The sequence below is a fragment of the Salmo salar genome, chromosome 06 (genome assembly GCF_965601325.2).
Source record: "Salmo salar chromosome 06, fSalSal1, whole genome shotgun sequence".
NCBI lineage: Eukaryota > Metazoa > Chordata > Actinopteri > Salmoniformes > Salmonidae > Salmo > Salmo salar.
In genome coordinates, this window is record NC_138296.1 from 15,128,365 (window position 1) to 15,151,050 (window position 22,686).

Here is a 22,686-nt window from a genome sequence, read left to right on the forward strand (position 1 = left end):
ATGGGGAGTGATAGAGGGACGGTATTAGAGAGATGAAGAGGAGACACATGGGGAGTGATAGAGGGACGGTATTAGAGAGATGGAGAGGAGACACATGGGGAGTGATAGAGGGATGGTATTAGAGAGATGGAGAGGAGACATGGGGAGTGATAGAGGGATGGTATTAGAGAGATGGAGAGGAGACACATGGGGAGTGATAGAGGGACGGTATTAGAGAGATGGAGAGGAGACATGGGGAGTGATAGAGGGATGGTATTAGAGAGATGGAGAGGAGACATGGGGAGTGATAGAGGGACGGTATTAGAGAGATGGAGAGGAGACATGGGGAGTGACAGAGGGACGGTATTAGAGAGATGGAGAGGAGACATGGGGAGTGATAGAGGGATGGTATTAGAGGGATGGAGAGGAGACATGGGGAGTGATAGAGGGACGGTATTAGAGAGATGGAGAGGAGACATGGGGAGTGATAGAGGGATGGTATTAGAGGGATGGAGAGGAGACATGGGGAGTGATAGAGGGACGGTATTAGAGAGATGGAGAGGAGACATGGGGAGTGATAGAGGGATGGTATTAGAGAGATGGAGAGGAGACATGGGGAGTGATAGAGGGATGGTATTAGAGAGATGGAGAGGAGACATGGGGAGTGATAGAGGGACGGTATTAGAGAGATGGAGAGGAGACATGGGGAGTGATAGAGGGATGGTATTAGAGAGATGAAGAGGAGACATGGGGAGTGATAGAGGGACGGTATTAGAGAGATGGAGAGGAGACACATGGGGAGTGATAGAGGGATGGTATTAGAGAGATGGAGAGGAGACATGGGGAGTGATAGAGGGATGGTATTAGAGAGATGGAGAGGAGACATGGGGAGTGACAGAGGGATGGTATTAGAGAGATGAAGAGGAGACATGGGGAGTGATAGAGAGACGGTATTAGAGAGATGGAGAGGAGACATGGGGAGTGACAGAGGGACGGTATTAGAGAGATGGAGAGGAGACATGGGGAGTGATAGAGGGACGGTATTAGAGAGATGGAGAGGAGACATGGGGAGTGATAGAGGGACGGTATTAGAGAGATGGAGAGGAGACATGGGGAGTGATAGAGGGATGGTATTAGAGGGACGGTATTAGAGAGATGGAGAGGAGACATGGGGAGTGACAGAGGGATGGTATTAGAGAGATGGAGAGGAGACATGGGGAGTGATAGAGGGACGGTATTAGAGAGATGGAGAGGAGACATGGGGAGTGACAGAGGGATGGTATTAGAGAGATGAAGAGGAGACATGGGGAGTGACAGAGGGACGGTATTATAGAGATGGAGAGGAGACACATGGGGAGTGATAGAGGGACGGTATTAGAGAGATGGAGAGGAGACATGGGGAGTGACAGAGGGATGGTATTAGAGATGGAGAGGAGACATGGGGAGTGATAGAGGGACGGTATTAGAGAGATGGAGAGGAGACATGGGGAGTGATAGAGGGATGGTATTAGAGAGATGGAGAGGAGACATGGGGAGCGATAGAGGGATGGTATTATAGAGATGAAGAGGAGACATGGGGAGTGACAGAGGGACGGTATTAGAGATGGAGAGGAGACACATGGGGAGTGATAGAGGGACGGTATTAGAGAGATGAAGAGGAGACATGGGGAGTGACAGAGGGACGGTATTAGAGAGATGGAGAGGAGACATGGGGAGTGATAGAGGGATGGTATTAGAGAGATGAAGAGGAGACACATGGGGAGTGATAGAGGGATGGTATTAGAGAGATGGAGAGGAGACATGGGGAGTGACAGAGGGACGGTATTAGAGAGATGGAGAGGAGACATGGGGAGTGACAGAGGGACGGTATTAGAGAGATGGAGAGGAGACACGGGGAGTGACAGAGGGACGGTATTAGAGAGATGGAGAGGAGACACATGGGGAGTGATAGAGGGACGGTATTAGAGAGATGAAGAGGAGACATGGGGAGTGACAGAGGGACGGTATTAGAGAGGAGACATGGGGAGTGATAGAGGGATGGTATTAGAGAGATGAAGAGGAGACACATGGGGAGTGATAGAGGGACGGTATTATAGAGATGGAGAGGAGACATGGGGAGTGACAGAGGGATGGTATTAGAGAGATGGAGAAGAGACATGGGGAGTGACAGAGGGATGGTATTAGAGATGGAGAGGAGACACATGGGGAGTGACAGAGGGATGGTATTAGAGAGATGGAGAGGAGACATGGGGAGTGATAGAGGGATGGTATTAGAGAGATGGAGAGGAGACATGGGGAGTGATAGAGGGACGGTATTAGAGAGATGGAGAGGAGACATGGGGAGTGATAGAGGGATGGTATTAGAGAGATGGAGAGGAGACATGGGGAGTGACAGAGGGATGGTATTAGAGATGGAGAGGAGACACATGGGGAGTGATAGAGGGACGGTATTAGAGAGATGGAGAGGAGACATGGGGAGTGATAGAGGGATGGTATTAGAGAGATGGTATTAGAGAGATGGAGAGGAGACATGGGGAGTGACAGAGGGACGGTATTAGAGAGATGGAGAGGAGACACATGGGGAGTGATAGAGGGACGGTATTAGAGAGATGAAGAGGAGACACATGGGGAGTGATAGAGGGATGGTATTAGAGAGATGGAGAGGAGACACACGGGGAGTGACAGAGGGACGGTATTAGAGAGATGGAGAGGAGACATGGGGAGTGATAGAGGGATGGTATTAGAGAGATGGAGAGGAGACATGGGGAGTGATAGAGGGATGGTATTATAGAGATGGAGAGGAGACACATGGGGAGTGATAGAGGGACGGTATTAGAGAGATGGAGAGGAGACACATGGGGAGTGATAGAGGGACGGTATTAGAGAGATGGAGAGGAGACACACGGGGAGTGACAGAGGGACGGTATTAGAGAGATGAAGAGGAGACATGGGGAGTGACAGAGGGACGGTATTATAGAGATGAAGAGGAGACACATGGGGAGTGATAGAGGGACGGTATTAGAGAGATGGAGAGGAGACACATGGGGAGTGATAGAGGGACGGTATTAGAGAGATGGAGAGGAGACACACGGGGAGTGACAGAGGGACGGTATTAGAGAGATGAAGAGGAGACATGGGGAGTGACAGAGGGACGGTATTAGAGAGATGAAGAGGAGACATGGGGAGTGACAGAGGGACGGTATTATAGAGATGAAGAGGAGACACATGGGGAGTGATAGAGGGACGGTATTAGAGAGATGGAGAGGAGACATGGGGAGTGATAGAGGGACGGTATTAGAGAGATGGAGAGGAGACATGGGGAGTGATAGAGGGATGGTATTAGAGAGATGGAGAGGAGACATGGGGAGTGACAGAGGGACGGTATTAGAGAGATGGAGAGGAGACATGGGGAGTGATAGAGGGATGGTATTAGAGAGATGGAGAGGAGACATGGGGAGTGACAGAGGGACGGTATTAGAGAGATGGAGAGGAGACATGGGGAGTGACAGAGGGATGGTATTAGAGAGATGAAGAGGAGACACATGGGGAGTGATAGAGGGACGGTATTAGAGAGATGGAGAGGAGACATGGGGAGTGACAGAGGGACGGTATTAGAGAGATGAAGAGGAGACATGGGGAGTGATAGAGGGACGGTATTAGAGAGATGAAGAGGAGACACATGGGGAGTGACAGAGGGACGGTATTAGAGAGATGGAGAGGAGACATGGGGAGTGATAGAGGGACGGTATTAGAGAGATGGAGAGGAGACATGGGGAGTGATAGAGGGACGGTATTAGAGAGATGGAGAGGAGACATGGGGAGTGATAGAGGGACGGTATTAGAGAGATGGAGAGGAGACATGGGGAGTGATAGAGGGATGGTATTAGAGAGATGAAGAGGAGACATGGGGAGTGATAGAGGGATGGTATTAGAGAGATGGAGAGGAGACACATGGGGAGTGATAGAGGGATGGTATTAGAGAGATGGAGAGGAGACACATGGGGAGTGATAGAGGGATGGTATTATAGAGATGGAGAGGAGACATGGGGAGTGACAGAGGGATGGTATTAGAGAGATGGAGAGGAGACATGGGGAGTGATAGAGGGATGGTATTAGAGAGATGGAGAGGAGACATGGGGAGTGATAGAGGGATGGTATTAGAGAGATGAAGAGGAGACATGGGGAGTGATAGAGGGACGGTATTAGAGAGATGAAGAGGAGACACATGGGGAGTGACAGAGGGACGGTATTAGAGAGATGGAGAGGAGACATGGGGAGTGACAGAGGGATGGTATTAGAGAGATGAAGAGGAGACACATGGGGAGTGACAGAGGGATGGTATTAGAGAGATGAAGAGGAGACATGGGGAGTGATAGAGGGATGGTATTAGAGAGATGGAGAGGAGACATGGGGAGTGATAGAGGGACGGTATTAGAGAGATGAAGAGGAGACACATGGGGAGTGACAGAGGGACGGTATTAGAGAGATGAAGAGGAGACACATGGGGAGTGATAGAGGGATGGTATTATAGAGATGGAGAGGAGACATGGGGAGTGATAGAGGGACGGTATTAGAGAGATGAAGAGGAGACATGGGGAGTGATAGAGGGACGGTATTAGAGAGATGAAGAGGAGACATGGGGAGTGACAGAGGGACGGTATTATAGAGATGAAGAGGAGACACATGGGGAGTGATAGAGGGACGGTATTAGAGAGATGGAGAGGAGACATGGGGAGTGATAGAGGGACGGTATTAGAGAGATGGAGAGGAGACACATGGGGAGTGACAGAGGGATGGTATTAGAGAGATGAAGAGGAGACACATGGGGAGTGATAGAGGGACGGTATTAGAGAGATGGAGAGGAGACATGGGGAGTGACAGAGGGACGGTATTATAGAGATGAAGAGACACATGGGGAGTGATAGAGGGATGGTATTAGAGAGATGGAGAGGAGACATGGGGAGTGATAGAGGGACGGTATTAGAGAGATGGAGAGGAGACATGGGGAGTGATAGAGGGACGGTATTAGAGAGATGAAGAGGAGACACATGGGGAGTGACAGAGGGATGGTATTAGAGAGATGAAGAGGAGACATGGGGAGTGATAGAGGGACGGTATTAGAGAGATGGAGAGGAGACACATGGGGAGTGATAGAGGGACGGTATTAGAGAGATGGAGAGGAGACACATGGGGAGTGACAGAGGGACGGTATTAGAGAGATGAAGAGGAGACACATGGGGAGTGATAGAGGGACGGTATTAGAGAGATGGAGAGGAGACACATGGGGAGTGATAGAGGGACGGTATTAGAGAGATGGAGAGGAGACATGGGGAGTGACAGAGGGACGGTATTAGAGAGATGGAGAGGAGACATGGGGAGTGATAGAGGGATGGTATTATAGAGATGGAGAGGAGACATGGGGAGTGATAGAGGGACGGTATTAGAGAGATGGAGAGGAGACATGGGGAGTGACAGAGAGACGGTATTAGAGAGATGGAGAGGAGACATGGGGAGTGATAGAGGGACGGTATTAGAGAGATGAAGAGGAGACACATGGGGAGTGACAGAGGGACGGTATTAGAGAGATGAAGAGGAGACACATGGGGAGTGATAGAGGGATGGTATTATAGAGATGGAGAGGAGACATGGGGAGTGATAGAGGGACGGTATTAGAGAGATGAAGAGGAGACATGGGGAGTGATAGAGGGACGGTATTAGAGAGATGAAGAGGAGACATGGGGAGTGACAGAGGGACGGTATTATAGAGATGAAGAGGAGACACATGGGGAGTGATAGAGGGACGGTATTAGAGAGATGGAGAGGAGACATGGGGAGTGATAGAGGGACGGTATTAGAGAGATGGAGAGGAGACACATGGGGAGTGACAGAGGGATGGTATTAGAGAGATGAAGAGGAGACACATGGGGAGTGATAGAGGGACGGTATTAGAGAGATGGAGAGGAGACATGGGGAGTGACAGAGGGACGGTATTATAGAGATGAAGAGACACATGGGGAGTGATAGAGGGATGGTATTAGAGAGATGGAGAGGAGACATGGGGAGTGATAGAGGGACGGTATTAGAGAGATGGAGAGGAGACATGGGGAGTGATAGAGGGACGGTATTAGAGAGATGAAGAGGAGACACATGGGGAGTGACAGAGGGATGGTATTAGAGAGATGAAGAGGAGACATGGGGAGTGATAGAGGGACGGTATTAGAGAGATGGAGAGGAGACACATGGGGAGTGATAGAGGGACGGTATTAGAGAGATGGAGAGGAGACACATGGGGAGTGACAGAGGGACGGTATTAGAGAGATGAAGAGGAGACACATGGGGAGTGATAGAGGGACGGTATTAGAGAGATGGAGAGGAGACACATGGGGAGTGATAGAGGGACGGTATTAGAGAGATGGAGAGGAGACATGGGGAGTGACAGAGGGACGGTATTAGAGAGATGGAGAGGAGACATGGGGAGTGATAGAGGGATGGTATTATAGAGATGGAGAGGAGACATGGGGAGTGATAGAGGGACGGTATTAGAGAGATGGAGAGGAGACATGGGGAGTGACAGAGAGACGGTATTAGAGAGATGGAGAGGAGACATGGGGAGTGATAGAGGGACGGTATTAGAGAGATGGAGAGGAGACATGGGGAGTGACAGAGGGATGGTATTAGAGAGATGGAGAGGAAACACATGGGGAGTGACAGAGGGATGGTATTAGAGAGATGGAGAGGAGACATGGGGAGTGATAGAGGGATGGTATTAGAGAGATGGAGAGGAGACACATGGGGAGTGACAGAGGGATGGTATTAGAGAGATGGAGAGGAGACATGGGGAGTGACAGAGGGATGGTATTAGAGAGATGGAGAGGAGACACATGGGGAGTGACAGAGGGATGGTATTAGAGAGATGGAGAGGAGACATGGGGAGTGACAGAGGGACGGTATTAGAGAGATGGAGAGGAGACATGGGGAGTGATAGAGGGATGGTATTATAGAGATGGAGAGGAGACATGGGGAGTGACAGAGGGACGGTATTAGAGAGATGGAGAGGGCGGAGCTAGCATGTTGGAGTGAACGGCTGTGTGTGAGAGGCTCCTGCAACTTTTTTGCGAAATAATCTAACTTAACCTACTTTATAGCACTTTTTACAACAAACGTTTCTTTCTAATACAATATTGTAACTTTTTATGTGAAAATGCCGAGTAATAAGCGACCAAAGGACAATAAATCCACTTCGGAGGCCTACTCCCCGCCAAACAACGAGACAGACATGGCGGAAGGCACAGGTAACAACGTGACACTTACAGAACTTACCCGGGCTTTGGGAGAACTACGTGTTGATATAGCTGAGGATCTTAAGGCTACTATTGCTGAACTGGACACTAAAATTGAGAGCACCATTCGAACGGTCGCCTCGCAGGGCCAGAGTATTGTGGACCTTGAGAAAGCCTCTGAATTCAACGCTGGTAGGATCGACGAGTTGGAGAACCTATGCACGTCATTGCAGGATAGTGTGCAGAGGCTTTCTGTGAAAGTGGTCGACCTGGAGGGCCGATCCAGACGTCACAACCTTCGCGTTGTTGGGCTGGCAGAGGGGATAGAGGCTGGCTCTCGCCCCACCGACTTCTTCGCCAAGCTATTGAAGGATGCAATGGGATCGGATGTTTTGGCTTCAGATCCCCAACTGGACCGTGCACATCGCGCCCTTGTCCCAGTGCCTCGACCGGGCCAACGTCCTCGCCCAGTAATCATCTGCTGTCACAGTTTCAAGACCAAGGATCTTATCTTAGGATCTTAGGAACTTCTACTTTTAAAAATCCACCTCTCCAAAAACAAGTCTCTCACCGTTGCCGCCTGCTATAGACCCCCCTCGGCCCCTAGTTGTGCTCTGGACACCATATGTGAACTGATTGCCCCCCATCTATCTTCAGAGCTCGTGCTACTAGGTGACCTAAACTGGGACATGCTTAACACCCCAGCCATCCTACAATCCAAGCTTGATGCCCTCAATCTCACACAAATTATTAATGAACCCACCAGGTACAACCTCAAAGCCGCAAACACTGGCACCCTCATAGATATCATCCTAACCAACGTGCCCTCTAAATACACCTCTGCTGTTTTCAACCAAGATCTCAGCGATCACTGCCTCATTGCCTGCACCCGTAATGGGTCAGCGGTCAAACGACCTCCACTCATCACTGTCAAACGCTCCCTGAAACATTTCAACGAGCAAGCCTTTCTAATCGACCTGGCCCTGGTATCCTGGAAGGATATTGACCTCATCCCGTCAGTAGAGGATGCCTGGTTATTTTTTTTAAATGCCTTCCTCTCCATCTTAAATAAGCATGCCCCTTTCAAGAAATTTAGAACCAGGAACAGATATAGCCCTTGGTTCTCCCCAGACCTGACTGCCCTTAACCAACACAAAAATATCCTGTGGCGTTCTGCATTAGCATCGAACTGCCCCCGCGATATGCAACTTTTTAGGGAAGTTAAAAACCAATACACACAGGCAGTTAGAAACGCCAAGGCTAGCTTTTTCAAACAGAAATTCGCTTCGTGCAACTCCAACTCTAAAAAGTTCTGGGACATTGTAAAGTCCATGGAGAATAAGAACACCTCCTCCCAACTGCCCACTGCACTGAGGATAGGAAACTCTGTCACCACCGATAAGCCCACTATAATTGAGAATTTCAATAAGCATTTTTCTACGGCTGGCCATGCTTTCCACCTAACTACCCCTACTGCATTCAACAGCACTGCACCCCCCACAGCTACTCGCCCAAGCCTCCCCCATTTCTCCTTCTCCCAAATCCATTCAGCTGATGTTCTGAAAGAGCTGCAAAATCTGGACCCCTACAAATCAGCTGGGCTTGACAATCTGGACCCTTTCTTTCTAAAATGATCTGCCGAAATTATTGCAACCCCTATTACTAGCCTGTTCAACCTCTCTTTCGTGTCGTCTGAGATTCCCATAGATTGGAAAGCAGCTGCTGTCATCCCCCTCTTCAAAGGAGGTGACACTCTTGACCCAAATTGCTACAGACCTATATCCATCCTACCCTGCCTTTCTAAGGTCTTCGAAAGCCAAGTCAACAAACAGATTACCGACCATTTCGAATCCCACCGCACCCTCTCCGCTATGCAATCTGGTTTCAGAGCTGGTCATGGGTGCACCTCAGCCACGCTCAAGGTCCTAAACGACATCGTAACCGCCATCGATAAGAAACAATACTGTGCTGCCGTATTCATTGACCTGGCCAAAGCTTTTGACTCTGTTAATCACCACATCCTCATCGGCAGACTCAGTAGCCTTGGTTTCTCAAACGATTGCGTCGCCTGGTTCACCAACTACTTCTCTGACAGAGTTCAGTGTGTCAAATCGGAGGGCCTACTGTCTGGACCTCTGGCAGTCTATGGGGGTACCACAGGGTTCAATTCTTGGGCCAACTCTTTTCTCTGTATACATAAATGATGTCGCTCTTGCTGCTGGTGAATCTCTGATCCACCTCTACGCAGACGACACCATTCTGTACACTTCTGGCCCTTCTTTGGACACTGTGTTAACAACCCTCCAGACGAGCTTCAATGCCATTCAACTCTCCTTCCGTGGTCTCCAACTGCTCCTAAACACAAGTAAAACTAAATGCATGCTCTTCAACCGATCGCTGCCTGCACCTGCCCGCCTGTCCAGCATCACTTCTCTGGACGGTTCTAACTTAGAATTTGTGGACAACTACAAATACCTAGGTGTCTGGTTAGACTGTAAACTCTCCTTCCAGAATCACATCAATCATCTCCAATCCAAAGTGAAATCTCGAATTGGCTTCCTATTTCGCAACAAAGCATCCTTCACTCATGCTGCCAAACATACCCTCGTAAAACTGACCATCCTACCAATCCTCGACTTCGGCGATGTCATTTACAAAATAGCTTCCAATACCCTACTCAACAAGCTGGATGCAGTCTATCACAGTGCCATCCGTTTTGTCACCAAAGCCCCATATACTACCCACCACTGCGACCTGTACGCTCTCGTTGGCTGGCCTTCGCTTCATAATCGTCGCCAAACACATTGGCTCCAGGTCATCTACAAGACCCTGCTAGGTAAAGTCCCCCCTTATCTCCGCTCACTGGTCACCATAGCAGCACCCACCTGTAGCACGCGCTCCAGCAGGTATATCTCTCTGGTCACCCCTAAAGCCAACTCCTCCTTTGGTCGTCTCTCCTTCCAGTTCTCTGCTGCCAATGACTGGAACGAACTACAAAAATCTCTGAAACTGGAAACACTTATCTCCCTCACTAGCTTTAAGCACCAGCTGTCAGAGCAGCTCACAGATCACTGCACCTGTACATAGCCCATCTATAATTTAGCCCAAACTACTACCTCTTCCCCTACTGTATTTTATTTATTTTGCTCCTTTGCACCATATTATTTATATTTTATCTCTGAACTTTCTTCAAACTACAAATCTACCATTCCAGTGTTTTTCTTGCTATACTTTATTTACTTTGCCACCATGGCATTTTTTTTTTGCCTTTACCTCCCTTATCTCACATCATTTGCTCACATTGTATATAGTCTTATTTTTTTTTCTACTGCATCATTGATTGTATGTTGTTTTACTCCATGTGTAACTCTGTGTTTTTGTATGTTGTCGAACTGCTTTGCTTTATCTTGGCCAGGTCGCAATTGTAAATGAGAACTTGTTCTCAACTTGCCTACCTGGTTAAATAAAGGTGAAATTAAAAAATAAAAAAAATATACGCCAATCCCCCGTACAGGTTAGAGTGCCTTGTCATTGTGTGTTAGGGTCTGCTCATGGACTCGAACCCATACTATACCATAACGGGTGAAACCGTACTAAACGGTCTCGACAGGGCCTGCCGAACATGTAACACGCTGAGCTGACCAATGGAGGGCGGTTAGAGCTCTCATTTAACGTCAGTTTCACTTTAATTCCGACTGGGTTCGTGGTGGTGCCTGTTTGGGAGGCCTTCCAGGTCTGATCATTGACACTTTCGGATGGATATACTTATGCTCCCCCATTTTTGTTTTGTTTCGTTATTTATTTTTCAATTCTTACATTAATCCTATTACCATACCAGTTAGTTATTGCTTGCGGAGGTCTGGGGGTGATGGCTGGGAAGGGGCAGACGCAGACACCTGGATAGCAAGTTGATGTTTTGTGCTGTTCTGCCTTTGTCATAGCCTGGCCCGCCCTCACGATTAGATTCCCACCAGACCTCCGTGGGGCTTGTGTCTGTGTAGGTGTGCGTACATGTAATTACTATGTGTACTTTATTATTATTTTCTCTTAGCTTTTTAGTATTAGGTATGTGTATATTTTAAATTAGTGTAGATTACTATTCTGGGGTGTGTATGTAGATGTGTGTGTGTGTGTGTGTGTGTGTGTGTGTGTATCTGTATATATATATTTTTTTTTAATATTTATTTCTATAAGTATATATTTATTTCTATAAGTATATATTTTCGGGTGTATGTGCGTAAGTGTATGTGTGTGTGTATGTATGCACGTGTGTACGTATGTGGGTATGCGTGTATATACTTGCGCATGGGTGTGTGTAGGTAGGTATGCACGTGTGTGTGTATATGTGCACGTGTGTGTATGTATGTATGTATGTATGTATGTATGTATGTATGTATGTATGTATGTATGTATGTATGTATGTATATGTACAAGTGTGTATGTGTATGGATGGATGGATGTATGTATATGTACATGTATGTATGGATGGATGGATGTATGTGTGTGTGTGTGTGTGTGTGTATATAGGTATGCATGTGTGTGTGTGTGTGTATATATATCACTATTGTTTTTTTAGAAGGGGGAAAAAAATGTATTTTTTATTATTATTAATTTTTTATTTTTTTTGATTGGGGGGGTACGTTCAAATTATCGAAATCCTTGTTCCCATCTCCTTAGCCACAATATGTAATTGTACTGCTGTCTATGTCGGTTGCGGATGGTTTATGTTTAGACCGGCATTGCTTAGCAATGTAATCTTGTGATGCTATATCTTGCTTATCTCAGGGATTGACCCAAGATGAAGCTTAAGTGCACAATATGTTTAAATTGCAACTTATTCTGTTTAGGTTTAATAGATGCTATCTGAACACTTTAATCGCGGGAGCCTCCTCAGTTCAGATGTTAGTAGAAGTTCTAGGACAGTGAGAGGTGAACGTACAGTTGGGATTTTATTTTTGTTTTACCTCTTGCTCGAGGTCGCGCCGTGCTTTTTTGGCATCGGCCAGACAATGTGTTTATTATTTTTATTTTCATGTTTTTTTCTCTCCTTTTTGTGTATGCCTGTTAAATGTGGGTCGATGGGAGGGGTAAATGTTGGGGTAAGTAGGGGAATAGGGTGGAGAGTAAAGGTGCTTGCAGGGGGGGAGGGGTGGGTTGGATACTGCTCGGGTGTAGGTGCTACATATGCTGATCGTGATAGTTTGGTGCACTTTCTTACCTTTTTAGTAACTTACATGCTATGCAGGCCACCATAGGAACTACAAATGAGAGGAGGGCGGGGCTTACATTCACTTCCTGGAATGTCAAGGGTTTAAATGAACCAATTAAGAGAGGCAAGGTCCTAGCCCACTTGAAAGTACTCTCGTCTGATATTATATTTTTGCAAGAAACCCATCTGAAAAACAATTCTCATAACAGACTTAAATGTAAGTGGGTGGGGCAAGTGTATCACTCTAACTTCTCTGCCAAAACGAGAGGCACAGCGATTCTGGTACGGAAAGGAATTCCCTTTCAACATAAAACCACTATTGTGGACAAAGAGTGTCGTTATGTGATCGTAATCTATGGGCCAAACATTGATAACCCCTCTTTTTTCAAAAGAGTCCTTGCCCTGATTCCAGATATCTCCCATACTAACCTGGTCATTGGAGGAGACCTCAACTGTGTACTAGACCAATATTTGGATAGATCCTCTACCCGGCGAACCCCTACCTCCTATTCAAGCGAATTCTTGAATACCTACATAAAAAATGCAAACTTATTTGATATATGGAGGATCTCTAACCCTACGGGTAGGGAATACTCCTTTTACTCTCATGTTCACAATGTTTATACTCGAATTGACTACTTTTTGGTTGATGCTAAACTACTCCCCTATACCTGTAATGTGAGGTATCATGATATTATAATCTCTGACCACAGTCCACTCACCTTCTCCCTGAGATTGGGTGACATCGTACCAAACGAGAGGGTCTGGAGGTTGAATCCTCAGCTCCTCACAGAACCAACATTCTGTGAACATCTTAAAGATCAAACTACATTTTTCTTTGATACCAACGACAACACAGAGACTTCCCCAGCATTATTGTGGGAAACACTGAAGGCTTATTTGAGAGGCTGTATCATCTCCTTTCAGACTGCCAGGAGTAGGCAAAACAGAAGAGAATTGGTAGAACTGGAGGGACAAATTCACTTACTGGATAGGGAGAATGCTAGACACCCATCTAGGGAGAAACATAAAAAAATTATGTCTTTAAAATTTAAATACAATCAGATCCTCTCTGCTAAAATTGCTAAATCTTTTCTCTATGCCAAGCAAAAATATTTTGAGTTTGGTGACAAACCACACAAACTACTCGCCAGACAACTTCGTAAGAATGTGAGTGACCGTATGATTCACAAAGTTAAATCTGCATCTGGGGAATTACTCTCTTCCCCCAAAGACATAAATGACAGATTCCGTCAGTTTTATGAGACTTTATATACATATAAAGCGGATCCTAACCCCTTAATTATGCAAAACTTTTTGGAGAACTGTAATCTTCCTGCCCTGAACCAGGAAGACTAACTTCCTGAATAAGGAAATATCTCTTGAAGAAATTACAGAAACAATAAAATCTCTAAAGAGTGGCAAGGCCCCGGGCCCAGATGGATACCCGAGTGAATTCTACAAAACATTCAGCAACATGCTCTCTCCCTACCTACACAAAATGTTGGTTCAGGCCAACGAGGATGGAGTGCTCCCATCCACTTTGGATGAGGCGTTTATTACAGTTATACATAAGAAGGGTAAGGATCCGGAAGAGGTAGGGTCATACAGACCAATATCCCTCCTTAATACAGACCAAAAGATTTTAGCAAAAACTTTGGCTAACAGGCTGAGCACTTTAATTGGCAAATTGGTCCATTCAGACCAGACCGGCTTTATCCCTAACAGAAACTCATTCTTCAATCTCAGGCGCCTATTCAACATTATGTATTCTCAGAGGTTACCTAATGTGGACCTAGCCGTTATATCTCTTGACGCTGAAAAGGCCTTTGACCAAGTTGAGTGGCCCTATCTATTCAAGGTCCTACAGAAATGTAATATTGGAGATGGGTTCATAAAGTGGATCCAGCTTTTATATAGGAACCCCTGTGAGAGAATACTCACTAACCAACCATTGTCGCCCCGATTTAAGCTTCACAGAGGGACAAGGCAGGGTTGTGCCCTGTCGCCTATGCTCTTCGCCCTAATTATTGAACCTCTCGCTCAAGCGATCAGATCTCATGCAGCAATACACGGCTATAATACTAAACATACTCTAAATAAGATTTCCCTATACGCAGATGACATTCTCCTCTATGTAACAGAACCCCAAGATAGTATTCCAGCTATTCTAGAGGTGATTAATTTGTTTGGTACCTTCTCGGGATACAGAATAAATTGGAACAAGTGTGAATTAATGCCCATTCGGTTGCAAAACACCTCCTGGCTAGAACATCTTCCAGTTAAGCTATCTTCAGATAAATTTACCTACCTTGGAATTGTAGTTACCAAACAATACTCCTTACTATTTAAAGAGAATTTCCCCTCTCTGATGCAAAAACTTAAGGCAAACATACAATTTTGGAGAACTCTCCCAATTTCTCTGCTCGGAAGAATTAATGCCATTAAAATGGTCTTCCTCCCACAACTGCTCTACCTATACCAGAACATCCCAATATTCATACCTAAATCCTTTCATAAACAACTGGACTCTATTATCAATCCTTTCATCTGGGATTCTAAAACACACAGGATAGGTAAAAAACACGTCTGTAAATCCAAGATGGAAGGAGGATTGTCTCTCCCAAACTTTATATTTTACTACTGGGCCGCCAACCTCCGCGCTGTTACGTTTCTGCTGGATGACGCACACCCGCCACCCAGCTGGCTTAGTATGGAGCGAGAGGAGTGCCACCCCTTCCCTATTGGTGCTGTGATTTTGTCACCTGTCAATCTGGAGATGTCACTTTACCGTAACAATCCTATTATACATAGCACAGTCCGAATCTGGAAGCAAATTAAAGTCCACTTTGATCTTAGACCAATATCGTTCATGCTTCCTGTTGCCAGGAATCCCTCCTTTGCCCTCTCTAACCTTGATAACACCTTTGAGCGGTGGGGAGAGTTGGGGATAAGTACCATAGGGGATTTATATATAGGGGGAACCTTTGCTTCCTTTGAATCGCTGAGGGAAACTTATAATCTTCCTAGAAGTAACTTTTTCAGATACCTACAGATTAGAGACTATGTTAGAAAATACCTCCCAACATTTGGGAATGCTAAACCTTCCACGTTTGACGGATGCATAAAAATATGCCCCACCTCAGACAAACTGATATCTCGTATATATGATGCTTTTCAATCTGTTAGCGCACCCTCTACTAATGCCACTAAGGCAAAATGGGAGGAAGAACTAGGGACTGACATTTCGGTGGCAGACTGGGAAGATAGCTTGGTGTATATCCACACCTGCTCCATTAACTCCAGACATCGTCTCATACAATTCAAGGTATTACACAGATTACACTATTCCAAAACCAAACTGCATAGGATATATCCTGGTACATCCCCTATGTGTGATAAATGTCAGGCTGAGCAGGGTACACTACTCCACTGCTTTGCCCTATGCTCTAACTTGTATGGGTATTGATGTGGAATTTTTGGGGTCCTCTCTGAAGTTCTGGAGACTTCAATAGACCCAGACCCGCTTCTGATAATCCTGGGAGTGTCCGATTCCCTAAACGGATTAACCAACTCCCAAAAACAACTCATCTCTTACAGTCTCATTTCGGCAAAAAAATTAATCTTGTTGTTTTGGAAAAAGAGGGAAGCGCCCTCTACCAAATTATGGCTCAGCGAATTGGCAAACACTGTACACTTAGAAAGAATTAGATATATTTTGAACAATAAATTATCAACATTTGATCAAATCTGGCAGCCTTTCCTCTCTTACTTGGACCAGGCGGCGCTGTGAATTTGCACTTAACGCACTCTTAATTGTCATACGGTAATCTACCTTTGGGCAGCGTGTGCTGGCCCCGCCACCCGAGCAGTTGGGAGGGGAATAGGGTGGAATAAGGGGGGATAAAGTGGGGTATAAGTGGGGGGGGGCTACATCGACCCTTTTTTTAAAAAAAACATTTTCTACCTGTCCTTGTTTTGTATGTCTTGTTTTGTAATATTTGTTTTGTGCCCAGAACTCTGGGTCTTTTGGTTAATGTCTGTTCTCTTATGTTTAGATAAGAACTGTAAACTTGTCTTTTATACCTATACACCACTCTTGTGTATGTGTTCAATAAAAAATATTTGAACAAGAGATGGAGAGGAGACACATGGGGAGTGACAGAGGGACGGTATTAGAGAGATGGAGAGGAGACATGGGGAGTGACAGAGGGACGGTATTATAGAGATGGAGAGGAGACATGGGGAGTGACAGAGGGACGGTATTAGAGAGATGGAGAGGAGACATGGGGAGTGATAGAGGGATGGTATTAGAGAGATGAAGAGGAGACACATGGGGAGTGATAGAGGGACGGTATTATAGAGATGAAGAGACACATGGGGAGTGACAGAGGGACGGTATTAGAGAGATGGAGAGGAGACATGGGGAGTGATAGAGGGATGGTATTAGAGAGATGGAGAGGAGACATGGGGAGTGACAGAGGGACGGTATTAGAGAGATGGAGAGGAGACATGGGGAGTGATAGAGGGATGGTATTAGAGAGATGAAGAGGAGACACACGGGGAGTGACAGAGGGACGGTATTAGAGAGATGGAGAGGAGACACATGGGGAGTGATAGAGAGACGGTATTAGAGAGATGAAGAGGAGACATGGGGAGTGACAGAGAGACGGTATTAGAGAGATGGAGAGGAGACATGGGGAGTGATAGAGGGATGGTATTAGAGAGATGGAGAGGAGACATGGGGAGTGACAGAGGGACGGTATTAGAGAGATGGAGAGGAGACACATGGGGAGTGATAGAGGGACGGTATTAGAGAGATGGAGAGGAGACACACGGGGAGTGATAGAGGGATGGTATTAGAGGGATGGTATTAGAGAGATGGAGAGGAGACATGGGGAGTGACAGAGGGACGGTATTAGAGAGATGAAGAGGAGACACATGGGGAGTGATAGAGGGATGGTATTAGAGAGATGGAGAGGAGACACATGGGGAGTGATAGAGGGACGGTATTAAGGCTTCGCTGGCGTCTAGCCGAACAAGTTTGCTGCATCCTCCCTTCAAAAACATTTGCAAGAAAAACGAGGAAAAAGCGGCAACAGTACCGTTTGTCCATCTTGAGATGCCGTAGCCAGTATACACTTCCTCAAAATAGTCAGAACTAAGATAACTCAAGAAATGTCATTACTTTTGACGTTTAGTCGCGCAATTTTACATCTAGTTAAGATGTTTGGTGCAGTATTTCTAAATGAAAAAATGTGCATGTGAACGAGTGTCTGTCGTTGAATGATAAATACTTAATTTAAGAATCCCTACCGTTGACCAATGACTGACGAAGGGGCGTAGACTTCTGCTACCGAAATTCAGTTCGCCTCGAGAAAAAAGTGCATGAATAGCCGAACCCTCGCTGAAGACCAAAACATCCCAAAATGTCATAATATATGCACAAACTGTTCCGGGTGGGAAGCATGCGGACGCCTTTAGAGAGATGGAGAGGTTCATGGGTCACATGGGAAGTGAAAGAAGGAGAAGAGTGGAGAAAAGTGTGTAGGGGTACCAACCTGACACTCCTCTCTCCCCTGCAGATCTTCAGCCCGCTGGTTGAGCATCTCCTCCAGCCCCAAGGTGGGGCTCTGACAGTCCCTCAGACCCAGAGGACTCTCCTCCACCAGGCTACAGACAGAGAGCTTTGTTTTATTGAAGCTCTATTGAGAAGACATTGCAAGTTTCAAGCCATTTCCTCTTTGCGTGTTCACATGTATTACCAGCAGAGGGCGCCGAGCACGTGCTCGTGGAAGGAGGAGCGAGGCATGCGTAGAACGGACACCAGCTGTTGCACCATACCCATGGAGAGAACTGTATCTGAGAGAGGGAGAGATAGTACATTGCCACACAAGGACACACATTTCTTTAGTTATGATCCAAATAACCCAGTTCAAATAATTTCTTAGATCGGGGGTACACAAAGCATGATACTCTCTATAGACACAACCAATAACAACACACAGCAGCAAAGAGAGTCTCGCTGTCAGACTGAGTCACTGTTAGTCACACACAAACCTTTATGCTCTGGGTGGACTGTGAGCAGGTTGAGGAGTAAGAAAGACGACTTGGTCCTCAGTTTCTCGTTGTCAGACTGCATGCCTCTCATCAGCACAGAGAAGCCATCGTGGGACAGGAAGGCCCTGAGACCTACTTCCTGCTCACGCACCAGACCTGATGGAGAGAGAGAAAGCGAGAAAGAGTTACTGTGTGGTACTTCACTGCTGCTCAGATCTAAATGTACTCCTATCAGCAACACTCAGGCCAGTGGAACTTCATTTAGATCTGAGAGGAACAGGCCATATTAGCAATATTGTAAACTTGCCTTTTGATAGGCTAGAGTTCTCTTTCATGATTCAGGAATTGTGCAATGGTGGAATGTGTTTATCTATCCAAGGGGCAACACTTACAGGAGACAGCGTAGAGGGCCTTCACTCGAACGGTGGGGTGGGGATCTGAGTCAGTCAGCTGCAGCAGTTTGGGTAGCGCCCCCTTGCTGAGTAAGTGGCACTGCACTTCGGGCATGTTCTGGGCACAGGAGGCGATGAGCTGGGCACCACGCCACCTCACGCTGCCCTGAGGATGGTTCAAGCACTGCGACATACACAGGTCCAACCCACCCAGGGTCATCAGGTCTGACACACAGACAGACGAGAGACATTACAATGGACACAGTATTATTATTAATACATTTTACTTGTCATTCATGTCCATGTTGATCTGTCTTTACTGGAATATCAGTAATATACAGTGCATTAGGAAGGTATTCAGACCCCTTCGACTTTTTACACATTGTTACATTACAGCCTTATTCTAAAATGTATTAAAAAATGTTTTTCATCACACACAATACCCCATAATGATAAAGAGAAAACAGGTTTTTAGAAATGTTTGCAAATATATTAAAAATAAACAGAAATACCTTATTTACATAAGTATTCAGACCCTTTGCTATGAGACTCGAAATTGAGCTCAGGTGCATCCTATTTCCATTGATCATCCTTGAGATGTTTCTACAACTTGGAGTCCACCTGTGGTAAATTCAATTGAATGGACATGATTTGGAAAGGCACACACCTGTCTATATAAAGGTCCCGCAGTTGACAGTGTGTGTCAAAGCAAAAACCAAGGCATGATGTCAAAGGAATTGTTTGTAGAGTTCCGAGACAGGATTGTGTCGAAGCACAGATCTGGGGAAGTGCACCAAAAAAAATGTCTGCAGCATTGAAGGTCCCCGAGAACATCATTCTTAAAATGGAAGAAGTTTGGAACCACCAAGACTCTTCCTAGAGCTGGCCGCCTGGGCCAAACAAGCAATCATTGTAGAAGGGCCTTGGTCAGGGAGGTGACCAAGAACCCAATGGTCACTCTGACAGAGCTCCAGAGTTCCTCTGTGGAGATGGGAGAACCTTCCAGAAGGACAACCATCTCTGAAGCACTCCACCAATCAGGCCTTTATGGTAGAGTGGCCAAACAGAAGCCACACCTCAGTAAAAGGAGTGAAGGCCCGCTTGGCGTTTGCCAAAAGGCACCTAAAGACTCTCAGACCATGAGAAGTAAGATTATCTAGTCTGATGAAACCAATATTGAACTCTTTGGCTTGAGTGCCAATTATCACATCTGGAGGAAACCTGGCACCATCCCTACAGTGAAGCATGGTGGTGGCAGCATCATGCTGTGGGGATGTTTTTCAGAGCCAGGGACTGGGAGATCAGTCAGGACCGAGGGAAAGATGAATGGAGCAAAGTAGAGAGATCCTTGATGAAAACCTGCTCCAGAGCGCCCAGGACCTTAGACTGGGGCGAAGGTTCACCTTCCAACAGGACAACAACCCTAAGCACACAGCCAAGACAACGCAGGAGCGGCTTCGGGACAAGTCTTTGAAAGTCCTTGAGTGGCCAACCAGAGCCCGGCGTTAAACCCGATCGAACATCTCTGGAGACCTGAAAATAGCTGTGCAGCGACGCTCCCCATCCAACCTGACAGAGCTTGAGAGGATCTGCAGAGAAGAATGGGAGAAACTCTCCAAATACATGTGTACCAAGCTTGTAGCGTCATACCCAAGAACATGTGGTAGTAATCGCTGCCAAAGGTGCTTCAACAAAGTACTGAGTAAAGCGTCTGTGGCTCAGTTGGTAGAGCATGGTGTTTGCAATGCCAGGGTTGTGGGTTCGATTCCCACGGGGGACCAGTACGGGGGGGAAAAAATGTATGAAATGTATGCTTTCACTACTGTAAGTCGCTCTGGATAAGAGCGTCTGCTAAATGACTAAAATGTAAATGTGATATTTCCGTTTTTTTGCTTTGTCATTATGGGGTATTGTACATAGCCTTCTTCTAAAATGGATTAAACTAACAAAATGTGAAAAAAGTCAAGGGGTCTGCATACTTTCCGAATGCAGTGTATAAAACTACAGTAACTTAAAGTTTAATTTTATATTGTTTTAACTAGGGTCCATCAAAGACAGTGGAATCTTTAATTTGGGTCACAAGCTGAAGTGTAATTTCTTTACATCAGTTCTTGTTGCTTGGCATGTCTCACCTCTGGCATTGTCTAGGTTCTCACACAGCTCTGAGAGAAACTCCAGTGCCCCTTCTGTCTCCCCCTCTTCATCCTCTCCTTCCTCCTCTCCCTCTCTCCCCCTCTCACACCCTCCATCTCTCAGCAGAACACGCATACACTCCTTCATCTGTTCCACCTCGCTGTTCTGTCCTTTGGCCACTTCCGCAAGAGCTCCTTTCAACCATTCTTTCCTCTGTAACAAAAGTGACATTACGGTCAATGTAACAAGTTGTTGTGAGATCTGCTAATCTACACAGTAATGAAGACGCCCTGGGAGGTGACTAAGAAGGACCATTACCTCCTCTGACATGGGTTCAGGGAGGGCGGGTCCATCTGCAGCCGAGCCAGCCTCCACAGCCAATCGAAGGACACCCTGGAGGTTTTGGGGATGTCTCCTGTTGCGTTGGTCTTCTGCCATGATGCTCTGTGCCGATGAGAAAAATGGGTGAAATTACTCCAGAACTTGTTTATCAATGTATTAGTCCCCAAATGTGGCACTGAATTGTGGTCAGAAAGCAAAATCAACCTATGCACTTGGTAATGTTTGATGAATTGTTGATTACAATTAGGGTTCCAATCTGCTCTACAAGTTCTGACAGGTCAGTATTACGCTATAGTCTATTGATAACTTGAATTACTCATTGCAGCTAGATCTCCAGGAAGCAGCTATGGGGCATGTAAAGAGCCGCATGTGGCTTAGGAGCCGCAGGTTCCTGACACATTCCATTCTCAAATGAATTAACTAACCATAGCCCGAGTTGGTATTAAAGTGGTTGTAACTAACGTTAGCTAGGTAAGTGATGAAAAATATGAATTTTTATCCCTGATACTAGGCCTAGCTAACAGCGAGCAAGTTGTTGGCCTTGGAAGTTGTCACATAAATATCAAGCACATACAGAATAACGTTAGCTGGGTAGGTTTAGCTATTTTGAGAGCTACAGCAAAGGTCTTGGGTAGACTAACGTTACAAAGCTAGAAAGAAAGCTGCTACCAGCTGCTGTTAGCACAGTAAATAACATGTCAGGCAGTTTGACGTAGCTGGGCTGCTCTTTTTACTTTGGTGTCTCATATACTTGCCTGTTTGTTCAAAACGCCGACTGTCACAATGTTAAAGTTGGTTCTTATTTCGCTGCCCTTTAATACTGTACAAGAATGATACGGTACTAGAACATTCTAGTTAAGTGGCAAGCTAATTGCTGTACGTAGAAACATCATGCGTTTCAGAGGCAGCCATTCTTCTTCTTCTTCTGTGGGTTTCATGGCGGAGTACAACCCCAAAAGGTGTTTTGCCGCCACCAACTGGACGGGTTCAATTCAAATCTAATTTTAATTGTCACATGCGCAGAGTACAACAGTGAAATGCTTACTTACAAGCCCTTAACAAATAATGCCGTTTTAAGAAAATATATTTTTTAAAGTAAGAGATAAGAATAACAAATAATTAAAGAGCAGCAGTAAATAATAATAGCGGGGATATATACAGGGGGTACCGGGACAGAGTCAATGTGTCAATGTGCGGGAGCACCGGTGTCGAGGTAATTGAGGTAATTATGTACATGTAGGTAGAGTTATTAAAGTGGCTATGCATAGATAATAACAGAGTAGCAGAAGCG

At 46.0% G+C, this 22,686-nt stretch overlaps 1 protein-coding gene across 6 annotated transcripts in view; it reads right to left on the minus strand.

The window, feature by feature from the left end:
• hpbp1 (Hsp70-binding protein 1) overlaps nucleotides 1-22,345 on the minus strand; it is a 74,188-nt gene extending 51,843 nt beyond the window's left edge. For 2 of the 6 annotated variants that reach the window (XM_045719440.2, XM_045719442.2), the window contains exons 1-7: nucleotides 22,151-22,344; nucleotides 21,372-21,497; nucleotides 21,053-21,266; nucleotides 18,921-19,145; nucleotides 18,529-18,684; nucleotides 18,234-18,330; nucleotides 18,030-18,141 (exon numbers count right to left, since the gene is read on the minus strand). In XM_045719440.2, the coding sequence (XP_045575396.1) occupies nucleotides 18,030-18,141; nucleotides 18,234-18,330; nucleotides 18,529-18,684; nucleotides 18,921-19,145; nucleotides 21,053-21,266; nucleotides 21,372-21,491 (924 nt within the window). In that variant the 5' untranslated portion in view covers nucleotides 21,492-21,497; nucleotides 22,151-22,344. 6 annotated transcript variants of the gene reach the window in all.
• Between the last annotated feature and the right edge of the window lie 341 nt (nucleotides 22,346-22,686).